Genomic DNA, 14,416 nt, shown 5'->3' on the forward strand with positions numbered 1-14,416 from the left:
AGTGCTATAGAAATGCTTCCGTTCACATATTACTCTGTCCCGTACTCTTGGATTGCGTTATGTTCTGAGTTGCTTTAAATAAAGTTAAAAAAAAAAAAAAGATAAATAGTGGTAGTAAAAGAAGAATCCTGGGGCCTCCAGTGCTTTTATAAAAAGAATGCAAAGTGCACAAGAAATATGTTGTAAATTGAATTAAAGAGAAGACTATTGTGTTGAAGAACATCCACCTACTCTCTGGAAAAATGGGGCTGGCCCATCAGCAATTGAACTGGAGGGACAGCGCCATGCACACCGTGAGATGTTTAATGGACTGTGTAGTTTAGAAGTGGGGGCTTCAACTAACATCCTGACAGCACTGCTGAAATTTATATGGCTACAACGATGTTGACAGAAAAGGGCCACTTAGTTCATTTAGGGAGCAAGTTATCAAAGTCTTAATTGTATTATTATTTGTGTTTATTTATTTTTAAGTTACATACAAACTTTTTATCAATCAAAAGATTAATAGGAACATCCAAATAAGTCATCCAAACATTAAAGTTCTCCCCCTTCCCCAATCTAACACAAGGCCCATCACCAAATAAAGCGTGCAAGTTTCAGTAGAAGTCCCTGAATTCTATATAAAGGACTAAAAATTGCACACGCAAATTTGGGCATGCAATTTAATTGACGAGCCAATTTGCGCCGATAATTGGGATTATAATGAGCAACTATTGGTGCTAATTGGAATTAATTAAAATTAACGTGTGCAAATTTAAACATGGGATCTGCACCTACATTTATGCACGGTTCCAAAAAGGGGACACGTTTTCAGCAATCGCAGTTTCGATTATTCACAGTTTGTAGCTTGCTGGCTCTTCCACCCCCCCACAAATTACATCATCTTGCATAGAGAAATCGCTGATTCCAAGTGTTTACAAAGAAAATCACTGATTCTCAGCACTTTCTTTACTGTGTTTTGCCTCTCCTTCAGGAACAGGCCAGATCTCCCACCATGTTATTTGTGGTTTCACCATATTCACGATGGTTTTTAATAGAAAACAGCGAATAACATAGGAAAACGTTATTCGCGTTTTTTCTGTATTTGCGGGTCTGTCCCAGCGAATGCGGAAGGAGAAGTGTACTGAAATGTTTGTGCAATTTTTAAAATGTTACTTGTGTTTTCTTGTACAGGTCTATCCTTGAGGTTGCCTGGGACATGCACACCATTGTACGAGGGGCCGCTGAAAAGTTCTCAGCCTAACCAAGAAGAGAATGATGTGGAGCCAGGAAACTTACAAGTTATTCCACACTTTTCTTGTCAATTTACAAGTTATTCCACACTTTTCTTGACACTTTTCATTTCAATGATATGAAATGAAGCGAAAAGTGTCAAGAAAAGTGTGGAATAACTTGTAAATTGACAAGAAAAGTGTGGAATAACTTGTAAGTTTCCTGGCTCCACATCATTCTCTTCTTGGTTGGGCTGAGAACCTTTCAGCGGCCCCTCGTAATCAGCATGAATTTTTTGTGATTTGTCTACTTTCTGTGGCATGTGGAATGAATTGTTGCTGGAGCTTTGCTTGGGAAAAGATCTATTTGGTTTTATTCTGAAGAAACTGAAAACATGTTTATTTCAGCAGTTATTTCCTGGTGTTTAGTTTTATGTTAGTGTAAGATTTACTGGATCGTTTTATTGTGAATGTTGCTATGGTAGGCAGAATATAAACTCAATAAGTGAAATGAAATGATTTTAATCCGTGGTCTCCTCCCCCTTTCCCTTTTCATCTAGGTGTTGTTTTATCTGTCCCAAGCACGGTTCATGGAGCAATTGATGAATTCATAGGATAGAAGCTTAGAGAGCCAATAATAAATGACTGAACCAGGTAACTAGCTGGATATAATGTTCTGAATAATCCGATTTCCTTTCTGGTGCTGTTCCCATAAGTTTCATTTCATATGTTAAAACCTATATACCAATACAAATCCTACTGTGGAAAAACAAGTGGCTGTGTTAATTTCTTAACAATTGCTTAGTACTGAGAGGTCTGGGGGCAAAAGGCTTCAAGCGCTCATGAGGACCTAGCGTAAAATGTTTCTGGCCGGGTCAAGGTCACATGAGCTATCATCAGCCTATGCACCTCCCCTGATCGATTTTTATTTATTTATTTATTAATTTTTATCCTCACTTTTAGGTGATGTAGTATACAAACTTAAGGTTTAGTTTAGTTTATTTACTTTAAGTCTCAAATATATTTAGATCAGCCAATTTTGGGATAGTAAAACTGTTACATAGCTTTAGCCTGGAGCTGATGAGTAACCATTGGGAATTATGTTTCTCTAGAGAGCGTCCTGGTTCACTGCACTTGGAACTTCGTCAGGAGTGAATGACCTGAGGCCGCAAAATATTTTAAACCCCAATGCTGTGTACGCCAAGCTTAAGCTCCTTGTTCCTTGTTCCTTGTTCCATGCTATATATCACCATACTGGCTAAAAGCTAATCATTGCAGTTTATAACATATAAAAAGTGGAATCTGGCTTTCCTGGTTCTTGGCTTATCATCTAACCATTACATCACTGCTCCTCTCCTTGAATACTATGATAATTCCATATAATTGTAACATGAGTTCATCCACAGATGGAAAGCGAGCAAAAGGAGACTTTTATTGTGGAATATATTAATGTATTATTTAAATTCTGTTTTGAAAATGAATAGACCAAGTGGAGCCCTTTGCTTGGAATATAAAATGACTGCACATACCATATTTAAATAAAATACATTTGGAAGAGACAAGGAGTTGTTCCTTTTCCATTGCAGGTCCAGTTGAGTGGAATAGATCACCTGTTAAGCATAGACGAATGACAGAGCTATTTTTAAAAAAAAAAAGTTATTAAAAATCATGGGGGGGTTTTCCCCTCACATGCTTTCCAATAAATGTTTTGATTTCATCTAGAAGTTGCCTAAGACGATTAATGGTCCAGAACATTGTTGCTAGGTTTAGCATGTCCAGGATTAATTTTATTTCAGGTATATGATATGTTGTTTTAGTTTTATATTTTTTGTTTTAGTTTGGTTTGACATATAGGGCTCCTTTTACTAAGGAAATTACCATGCTATACCGCACGCTACGCTTCTAAAACTAACGCCAGCTCAATGCCGGCGTTAAGGTCTAGCACACGTGCTATTCCGCGCATTAAAGCCCTAACGCGGCTTAGTAAAAGGAGCCCATAGTGTAATTTTATTTACTTATAATTCTGATGTATGCATATTTTAGGTATGTTTAATTTTATGTTTCTAATATGTACTCTGCTTAAATGTTCCTTGATAAGCAGATTATAAATTTTGCTAAATGACTACATCAACCATGACTGCTACCTGCTAAATTAGTCCTGGAAATTCAGTGTCAGTCCCTATCTGGGCACCGGCACTGAATAGCTGGATGTTTTGCAGATCCCAGATGAAATTCAGTGCCATACCTGGCTATCTAACTGGGCATAGTTAGCAATGCCTTTTGTGCAGTTCCACATGCCCAATTAGTTATCTGGGCAACAGCACTGAGTATCAGTTGTGCCTGGATAAGTTCTAGGTCTGACTGTACCCGTGGCAGTTAGAGCGAATATTCAGCAATGCTGTCTAAGTGCCGACCTGCTAAATGCAACTAAACTGGTCAGGAGCTTATCCTTCCTGGTCAAATTTTTTTTAATGTCAGCAAAGTGACATAATCGGGCTCGAGGAATGGGCATCAACATGGCAGATGAGGTTCAATGTGGACAAGTGTAAAGTGATGCATGTCGGTAACAAAAATCTCATGCACGAATACAGGATGTCCAGGTCGATACTTGGAGAGACCTCCCAGGAAAGGTATTTAGGAGTTCTGATTGACAAGTCGATGAAGCCATCTACGCAATGTGCAGTGGCGGCAAAAAGAGAGAACAGAATTCTAGGAATGATAAAGAAGAGGATCACAAACAGACTGGAGAAGGTTATCATGCCGCTGTACTGGGCCATGGTGTGCTCTCACCTGGAGTACTGCATACAGTACAGGTCGCCATACATGAAGAAGGACACGGTACTACTCAAAACGGTCCAGAGAAGAGCGACTAAGATGGTTAAGGGGTTGGAGGAGCTGCCGTACAGCGAAAGATTAGAGAAACTGGGCCTCTTCTCCTTCGAACAGAGGAGATTGACAGGGGACATGATCGAAACATTCAAGGTACTGAAGGAGATAGACTCAGTAGATAAGGACAGGTTGTTCACCCTCTCCAAGATAGGAAGAATGAGAGGGCACTCTCTAAAGTTGAAAGGGGATAGATTCCGTACAAACATAAGGAAGTTCTTCTTCACCCAGAAAGTGATAGAAAACTGGAATGCTCTTCCGGAGTCTGTCATAGGGGAAAACACCCTCCAAGGATTCAAGACAAAGTTAGATAAGTTCCTGCTGGACAAGGACATATGCTGATAGGGCTAGTCTCAGGGCGCTGGTCTTTGACCAGAGGGCCACCGCATGAGCGGACTGCTGGGTATGATGGACCACTGGTCTGACCCAGTAGCGGCAATTCTTATGTTCTTCATATTATTACACTTACACTGGCTGAGAGGGTGGTGCTTTGTTGGCAAGTAGGGCCATGAAGATAGTAGACTAAGCATGAGATACTCCAGTTGTTATAATATGAATATGACTAGTACAGAGTTTGGGTACATCTTGGAAGACTTATGGAACATGATGCGTGTGCCAGAAACTTGAACGGTGCAGTTCTGCACATCCCAAGGATCAGACATAAACTTGGAAGAGGTCCTTTGGCTCCTCTGCCACTTCCATGCAGTGTCCCTCCTTCCTCCCTGATGGTTTAATGAGGTTCAAGTATAATCCTATACCTCTAATCACAGTCTGTACTTTCTGTCAGGGCCATAGCCACAGGGCAGGCCTAAGTGGGCTTGACCTGCCCAGTCTGGGCTCAGGACCATCCATCCAGCAGTGAAGGGCTTTGGATAATCTCTCTCCAAGTCACCAGCAGTGGTTCCTACATGATGCTGGAAGCTGACCTGGAAGCCTTCCCTCTGGTGTGTTTGCATTATGCATCAGAGGGAAGGCTTCTGGGTCAGCCACTAGCAGCATGCAAAAACTGCTGCCAGCAACCTGGAGGAAAAACAAGTAAGAAGAAATGCTGCCTGGGCTGGGGGGAAAGGGAGGGAAAGAGAGAGGCTGCTTGGGTACATGGGATGGGGGGTGGGAATGGAGGGAAAGAGAGCAGCTATTGCACAGGCTTGAGGGAGGATGGGGTGGGAAGGGAGGGAACGAAAGAGACTGCTGCACAGAAAACTTAGTATCTGCCCACTTTGGACTTAAGCCTATCCAAAATTGGCTGTCTGGCTACACCACTGCTCTGTGTGCTTCATTCCTGCTAACCTTCACCACGGCAGTCTCTACTGCTGGTAGAAGTTCCATCTTCTACATTACTGCCCTTGCTTGTTTTGTAACGTTAATGGTCAGCAGTGTCATTGTTTGATTTGATGACTGGCCCCCTGGAATCTCATTGTTTGGAAGGTCAAAGGGTTAGTTTCATTGTGAAACACAAAATTTTGACTTGAACCTGAAACTTTTTGCCATGTGCCAAGACTTTGTCCCAGCAAGAGAGTGGTTGACATGACAATAGCTCCTAGGAAACCGAAGCATCTAGGGGTAGCTCCAATGCAGTTAGGACCCTGTGCCTTGGATGAAGGGGAAGGCTGTCTGCCAGCCAGCCCATCTGTGCTTAAGATCACTTTTTTTTGGTTGGCTTGTGTGATTAGCTTGAATAATTCATAAACCTTTTCCGACAGCATTAAATGCAGCCAGAGTGACGCAAATAAGGCCACCTTGGAGATCAAGTCAGGCTTTCGTGTGATGCATTAGTAATGCCTTCCTGCGTGGAATGCTGGGAAAAAGTTCTTGCCTGGGCAAGGACTGGAGAGTAACTTCCTTCTCTTGGCATCTAGCCAGTTTTTCACATCATCTTCCAATACGGCAGCAATGTGTGTGTGGGGGGGGGAACCCTCCAGGAAAAGTTATAATAATAGCACCTCTAAACAGCTGTTCCATTATGTAAAACATAAAAGGGTTGAATCAATTACTGTGAAAAAGATGAGTCTTTCAATACTAATCTACCTAGAAAAGCACAAGTCAGTTTCAGTTCTTGGAGAAGAAGGGACACTGCTCCCACCATCCTCTGCAGAAAAACTATTGGAGGTGAAAGAAGATTAAGGTTTTTATGCAGTATATAAATTTTTAAACAAAATAAATAAGGTTGGTTGAATCATTTAATCTGGTCAATTAAGATTTAATCTACTGCAGTGCACCTAGGAATTCACATAAGCAACTCCTCTTCCTCTTTATCATGGTCTATTTTCAACCCTTCTCCTGCCACTGCTCTCACTTTTCTTCTAAGCTACTATCCTGCAAACTTTCTCGAAACGTGGCACACTAAACATATGGCCGTGGCTCGAAGCATCCGGATGTACATGGACGTTGATGTAATGATGTCATGTGCATGCGTGATGTCATCACGTCGATGTCCACGGGCCCTGAGATGCCAGAAAGGGGTGCCAGCAGGGAAGAGGGCTGGGCTGGAGAGGAGAGGAGCTGACACCAGCTGATTGTCTACAGGACGTGCCTCTCGCTGTGGCACACCTGAAATCTCAGGAGGCACTCTAGTGTATCCATAGCTGCTTCGCTTTCACCTTTCTTATTTCAGTACTTTGCCTCGGATTCAGGCTTATATTGTAAGACAGGGGTGCCCACACTTTTTGGGCATGCGAGCTACTTTTAAAATGACTAAGTCAAAATGATCTACCAACAATAAAATTAAAAAAAAACACAAAGCACACTGTACGCAGAGAAAATGTTAATTATTTATATTCCGGGTTTTTTTTCAAAGAGGTCAAGGCAGAAGACTCTATGCATTGTCACCTCAGTAACAACCATACAAAAATAGACATATATACCCTCTCTCTTTTTACTAAACCGCGATAGCAGTTTTTAGTGCAGGGAGCTGCGCTGAATGCCCCGCGCTTCTCTCAACGCTCATAGGCTCCCTGCGCTAAAAAACGCTATTGCGGTTTAGTAAAAGGGGGCCATAGTGCAAAATATAGACAGCAGATGTAAATTCTCAAAACGGACACATTTTGATCACTAAATTGAAAATAAAATCATTTTTCCTACCTTTGTTGTCTAGTGATTTCATGAGTCTCTGGTTGCACTTTCTTCTTCTGACTATGCATCAAATATTTCTTCCCTTCTTTCAGCCTACTGTATGCTTCCTCTCCTCCAGACCTCATTCCCTCCCCCAACTTTTTCTTTGTCTCTTTCTGCCCCCTCCCCTTTCTTTCTTTCTCCCTGCCCTCCCCCAAGCCCATGATGCAACCATTGGGGAACAGGCCCCCAAGCCACCGCTGCCCCTAGCTCTCCCTGCAGATGCATTGGGCCAACCAGCATTCCTCTCCCCGATGTCAATTCTGCCATCAGACAGGAAGTTCCGGGCCAGCCAGGCAGTGATTGGCTGGCCCAGAACTTTCTCTCTGACGGCAGAATTGACATCGGGGAGAGGAAAGCTGATTGGCCTGGTAGATCACGAAGGCAATGCGAGTCTATCACGGAGCCCGGGATAGGCTCTGCGATCGACTCTCTTTGCCTTTGCGATCGCGATCGATGTATTGGGCACCTCTGTTGTAAGACTTTGTGAGGCAAATTCTTCCTATGCCAGATTGTTACTCGCCTTGAACCAACTACCATTGGAAAGATATAACCTAAATCCCATTTCCCTTTTAGCACTCTGCTTATCCAGCTGTGAAATGGACATTTTTTTCTCCTGGATTTGTGAATGTCCTGCCCAAAATGTCCAACCTTAGACTTATACGTCCTATCAAAAATGCCCCTCCGTGTGTTTAACCTGTAACTTGTTCTGAGCTCTTTGGGGACAATGGGATAGAAAATGAATTAAATAAAAATAAACTAATTGGATATTATGGAGCTCATTTTCAAAACACTTAGACATACTGTGGTACTTTGTGTGTCTTTTTCAGAAAGATAAACATTATGAGGGCAAAATGAATAACAGGGCCTCTCGACAGGGAAAACACAAAGACATGTATGGTGCAACCCCCCCCCCCCCCCCACTTCCCGGAAGACAAGCCCAGCCAATAACAGCTGCTCTAAGGCAGGCACAAAAGATACGCCAAGGTCTGAGATACTTTTACCATTTAGTCTGTTATTTTCAATTACTGGTTGCATTGTATATCAGTAGTTTTATTCTTGCTCTACACTGCCTTCGTCCTAACTTAGGATAAAGCAATCACTTCTTCCTTTGATAAAACGAGGAGAGAAATACCTGCAGGTGTGGTACTTTTGACTCCAAAGCCTGCAGGTTCTCAGTAAAGCTGCTTTCCATCTTGCCCGTGTAATTGTTATGGTTAAAGGCTCTCCTGTGAGAGAGATGGGAGCTGGTGTCTTACAAAGGTGAAGGCCTGAAGAATGAATTTATCCTTACTGAGAGGGGGAGGAAAGAAGACCTCTTCTTGATTTTTTTTTTTAAGAATTTTAAAACCAAATAAGCTTTTCTGTTCCCCTCTTCCCCAGTAAAATGTCAGCAGTTGACTTTAATAAGCACCATGGAGTTAAAACATCACCAAGTTACCATTACTAGTTCATCCTGTGCAAGGTGCTAGTTAAAGTCATCCAGATAGCCAAGTGTAGAGTTACTATATGGCTCCAGAAAAAGTAGGGCAGATAGGGACATCTGGGTTTTACTTCCATTGCTTTCAGTGGAAATAAAACCCAGATGTCTCAATCCGTCCTCATTTTTCTGGAGTGATATGGTAACCCTATCCAAGTGTGCAAATAGTAATATAGCAGGGATCTCAAAGTTCCTCCACAAGGGCCGCAATTCAGTCGGGTTTTCAGGATTTCCCCAATGAATATGCATTGAAAGCAGTGCATGCACATAGATCTCGTGCATATTCATTGGGGAAATCCTGAAAACCCGACTGGATTGCTTCCCTCAAGGAGGGACTTTGAGACCCCTGTAATATAGCAAATAATGGTAAATAAAGACCAGACTTTTCCATCCAACATATAAGTTCCAAGAGCAAACTAGAAGAAAGAGGAGAAACAAAAACCTATAGCTGTAAGTTGACAGGGAGAAGTGAAGTCTTTTCTAGTTTTACCCCAGGGGTAGGGAACTCTGGTCCTTGAGAGCCATATTCCAGCCAGGTTTTCAGGATATCCCCACTGAATATGCATGAGATCTATTTGCATGCACTGCTTTCAATGTATATTCATTGGGGAAATCCTGAAAACCCGACTGGAATACGGCTCTCGAGGACCGGAGTTCCCTACCCTTGTTTTACCCCATTAGTTGAAGGACAATGCAATCTGTTTTTCTTAAAAAGCATAATAGTGTTTTGATTTCCCTATCTCCTTGTATGCAATGGGAGTAAACAAAACTTGTCCCCTGAACATGGGACTATATAATTTCCTTGTTCTTAGATCACATGTATATTAAATTGTGGCAATTAATGTATGGACATTTTGAAAACCAGCCCTAGCACAGACAGCAAAGGAATGAGTTGGGATACCCTGCGCTATAGAGTGCTCCATATCCCCCTCAACCAGGGATCTCAAAGTCCCTCCTTGAGGGCCGCAATCCAGTCGGGTTTTCAGGATTTCCTCCATGAATATACATTGAAAGCAGTGCATGCACATAGATCTCATGCATATTCATGGAGAAATCCTGAAAACCCGACTGGATTGCGGCCCTCAAGGAGGGACTTTGAGACCCCTGCCCTTAACATATTTATGATTTCCCATTAACTGCTGTTTAAAGAAAGAAAAGCTTTCGGATGTAATCTGTGCCCTGTGTGTGGGATAAAAGCAGTGTTATCTCCAGGGAATGCTTTGGACATCATTTACTCAGAACCTCATAATTGCTACCAGCCTGCAGAGTCAAAGGAATGGGACTTTGATATGCTGCATTTTCTGTGTGGTTACCATCAAAGTGGTTTACATATTTTAGTCAAGTACTTATTTTGTACCTGGGGCAATGAAGTGTTAAGTGATTTGCCCAGAGTCACAAGTTGCTGCAGTGGGAATTGAACTCACAACCTCTGGGTGCTAAGGCAGCTGCTCTAACCACTAGGCTATTCCTCCACATGATGCTCTCGATCTATGAATTAGGAGATCAGAGCATGTTGTTTCTGCCTGTCAAATGGAATGTGACAAGTTGAGAACACCAGATGGTAAGCATAGCTCAGTTCTTCTGTTTCAGAGATTTTTGGACTTTCCTGTGTATCGCTCTGGCACTGTCTACTTTGTGAACTTTCACTCCATACCAGTGGAAGCCTGATATTAAAGTTTGTGAATCAGTTACAACAGCACCATCTGGTGGACTGATCACCACACCCCTGAGGCAGGCCTCCGATCGGAGGCCGAAACACAGACTGTATTAGGCCATCAAGACAAAAGACATTATATTTATGCATTCATATACTCTATATGAATTTGGGTTTTAATTCGAGTTTATACAAATAAATAGTTATCTCCAAGGTTGACGTGTATTGTCCCACTCTCCACTTCCTTTTTTTCTGTTTTGCTCTGCATGGTGTAGTTTTACCTGTTTTTTTGTGTTTGAGTTCTTCTATTCCAACCACTATCCCTTCCCCCAACTCCAGCCCTTCTGCACCATTGGGACTGGGTCTTGGAGCATCTACTATAAATATTTTTCAGATATATTTGCATGTTATTAGCCTGTGAATGGGGTTAATTGGTATCTCAAGCTGTTCAGAAAGCTAGAGCAACTTTGGACCTGCAGGGAAGTGGCATAGGCAACACAAGAATGATTCAAGCGGACTCAAGACTGCAGAGTGAAAGACTCAGGAGGTTATAGAAGACAAGTATTAATTACTCTGCTGACGTCAAGAGGGACAGATAATCTGCTTTTCTTCTTGGCGGCCTGCTGGTGGTTGGGAAATGGATATCTGAATAACTGCATATTGTGTAACAAACTATAGGGACAAGCGATACTGTATGGGTCTCTCAGCAAAAGGAGAACATGAGTTTTCAGACTGACCTCTCCAAAGTCTGGCATACATGCCAAGAATGAATGCAAAAAAGGTAAAGAAATTGACCATTGAAAAGTCCGCTTGTTTTAATTTCCAAAATCATTCCTCCAAATCCCCAACATGAAATAATTTATTTATTTTTTTGCTTCAGGCAGATGGAAATTTGAAAAAGAAAAAGACTCATTTGTGTAACTAGCGTTCACAACATCCTCATTAAGATAATTGTACCATACTTAAGACAACAGTGTCAATTATAGATAAGTTGATTTACATTTTTAAATAAGTTGAAGGTATTGTATTTGTTGGTGATTTGGGCGTAGCTTTAAATTTTAGGCTGTATGAGGGACAAGTGGGTAGCACTGGAAGCTAAAAAAAAAATAATTTTTTAACATGGTGAAAACCATCCTTCCCAGGCTATTGAAGTTTGTAGGACTAAATGATCATCTTCTGATCCATAATTTTGGTGGGAGGGGAAAGAGTCCATGGCTGGAGCAGGGATAGCCCAACCATCAAAGAGCAGCTGCAGTCAAAGCAAAGTAGGACCCGATTGCCAGAACCATGGGTACAAACTATATTTTACATTTTGATTGGATTTTTTGCTGCTGGAAGGGCTTCAGGAAGTAAACTGGTAGGATAGGTGGGAAGGAGGAGAAAGGGAGGTCAAAGTTGAAGATGGCTAGGAATATTAGCAATTGGACCTTCATTTTTCTGATATTTGCCAATATTGCCTTTTTAAAAAGACATTTTAACATATGATGTGTGACGCTATGCTGACATGACCATTCAAGGTGACAGATCAGGAGATTTGGAGGGGATAGTGTGTGTTTAAAACTATTATTTAGAAATTCTGCAGATGTATGGAGGGTGAGGAAGATTGAACCTGGGGAAGAATATAGATCTTTAGATGGAGAGAACATATAAGGGTTGCAATTATAGCCCGAGGAGGCTGACTTGTTTTGGGGGCGGGGGCAGGTCATGCAGCAAGGACATCCCAGAGTGCTAATAGAATTGAAAAATTAACTTGCAGAGCTATTGTTAGTAATTTGTAATTTTTCTTTAAAAACAGCATAGTACCAGAAGACTGGAGGGTGGCCAATGTGACACCGATTTTTAAAAAGGGTTGCAGAGGTGAACCAGGAAATTATAGACCAGTGAGTCTAACATCTGCGCCAGGTAAAATGGGAGAGACTATTAAAAGAACAAAATGACAGAACATATATTTATATGTATGTGTAGGCAAAATAGTGTCCCTGACTCAGACCACAGAAAAAGCTAAGTACTAGCTAATACTTACTATAATATCTAATGAAATTTTCCGAGTGTAAAAGACATATTTATATTTAAAGATAAAAATAAAACAATAATTTAAAAAATAAAAATATTTATTAATATCCACTAATCCAATGACAAAGCAACACATAAAGCTTTTGTGTACTGAAAACTTATTGAACAACAAAGTGGTGTTTTTGAGGATCGCTAAACTTTTGAAGGGCGTTATATGTGAGGAGATACTGCAAGATACTATCCCTTAACTACTGATTGTATGCAATAACTCCCATTATAAGAGTGCTGGTTATATGATAGAACATATATGTAAGCATGGATTAATGAGAGAAAGCAACATGGTTTTAGTCAAGGGACACCGCGTGGTGTCGATTGATAGCACTCGCTGTATACGCGATATGGTATTCTTCCATGATTGGCCTTTTAGTCAGATCCAATTGAGTGCCAGTGTATTGTGTATTTCATCATTCACGCTTTTTAAGACTCCTGAGGCAGGCCTGAGGGCCGAAACATGTACATGTCGAGCCATTGAGTCGTGAGTCATTGAGTCGTTGAATGTGTTATTTTGATGTTTGAACAATAAAGACCTTCATATCATCAGACGTTTTGGAGGACATATTTTCCAGTGCACATCTCTCTTATTTGGACAATTCCACGCTAGTTTTTATGCTTCTGTAAAGCAAACAGGAGCTCTCCTGTTGGGATACTGTATTTATCATGTTGGTTGCCAGTGTATTGTGTATTTCATCATTCACGCTTTTTAAAACTCCTGAGGCAGGCCTGAGGGCCAAAACATGTACATGTCGAGTCATTGTCGTGAGTCATTGAGTCATTGAATGTGTTATTTTGATGTTTGAACAATAAAGACCTTCATATCATCAGACGTATTGGAGGACATATTTTCCAGAGCACATCTCTCTTATTTGGACAATTCCACTCTGGTTTTTACATATTTGGTTTCATGGTGGTGTTTTCCCCTGTTTTCTTCTGCTTTACAGAAGCTACATCAGGGGAATACAGGTACCAATATCAATCCAACATGGCACTGAAATGGTGTCAAGCCTGCTGTAGGCCTGATCAATAACCTGGAATTTTCAACAACAAAAAAGTTAATTTGGTTTTTCAGCCTTGACACCTTAACTGACTTGAGATCCAAGTTTGACCATATTTTGGTTTCAGCTGAATGTTGGTACATTTTTGGTTGAAACCGAACTTCTCCCCAACCAAAAGCAGACTGCATGGCCACCTCCATCAAAAGCCACCACCGCACTCCCTGGGCCTACCTTAGAATTTCTAGTGGTCTCCTTGGGGCATAAGTTTTGCAGTCAAAATGTCTACCAGGGCCTCCTGTGGCAGTGGTCTCAGTAGAGCTTTTAAGATTAGAGCTAGCATGAGGAGTGACTGCTGCAGAGGCCTCGGCAGCCATTTTGACTGCAGAGCCAGCATGGTTAGAAACGACTAGGGATTGCTTTTGCCTGACAAGGCCACTAGACCATTGGGGCTTCTAACATAGGCCTGGGGGAGGATAGGGGGCTGTGCTGCCTGGTTTTGGCATCAGTTTCAGCTAAAATTATGTGGCAAATTTCAGCCACAGATTCTTTTGGAAGTTTAACTATATTTTACAATAGTCATTTCACATGATTGTAAATTGCTTTGTTTTGTTCACCAAAGGTTGTAAAGTGTTATAGTTAAGTTCTCAAATAATTAAAATTAACTAAACATAGCCAGCTGTGATTGTGTAGATGGCCCATGTTTTCCCTCCATCAGCAAATTGCTATTTTAGAATCAGTATGAAAGAGACTTGTTTCATGGAGGGGGTTGAAAGAAAATGACCTTAAAAGGTTACCAGTTAAGATAAAAACAGACATACAATAAATCAGGGCTTTTAATACAGAACCAAGGCCAAGTACTTACCTAACCTGGTATGATGGATTTAACAAGTTTATAAATCAAAAAAGGTGTCCTTTTCAAGATTTTCAGTTTTAGTGTAAAACATTCTTCTCCTAAATTTACATTTTTTTCACTGTCCCAAGAACCCATTAACATTGCCTGAAATCTCCT

General features: G+C 41.3%; 1 protein-coding gene across 1 annotated transcript in view; it reads left to right on the forward strand.

Annotated features, from left to right (window-relative positions):
• PPP2R1B (protein phosphatase 2 scaffold subunit Abeta) overlaps positions 1 to 2,770 on the forward strand; it is a 108,704-nt gene extending 105,934 nt beyond the window's left edge. The window contains exons 15-16 of the mRNA XM_033918191.1: positions 1,772 to 1,865; positions 2,324 to 2,770. Coding sequence (XP_033774082.1) covers positions 1,772 to 1,830 — 59 coding nt within the window. The 3' untranslated portion in view covers positions 1,831 to 1,865; positions 2,324 to 2,770. The remainder of the gene's footprint in view (positions 1 to 1,771; positions 1,866 to 2,323) is intronic.
• The last annotated feature ends 11,646 nt before the right edge of the window (positions 2,771 to 14,416 follow it).

Source organism: Geotrypetes seraphini, chromosome 13 (assembly GCF_902459505.1).
Source record: "Geotrypetes seraphini chromosome 13, aGeoSer1.1, whole genome shotgun sequence".
Lineage (NCBI taxonomy): Eukaryota > Metazoa > Chordata > Amphibia > Gymnophiona > Dermophiidae > Geotrypetes > Geotrypetes seraphini.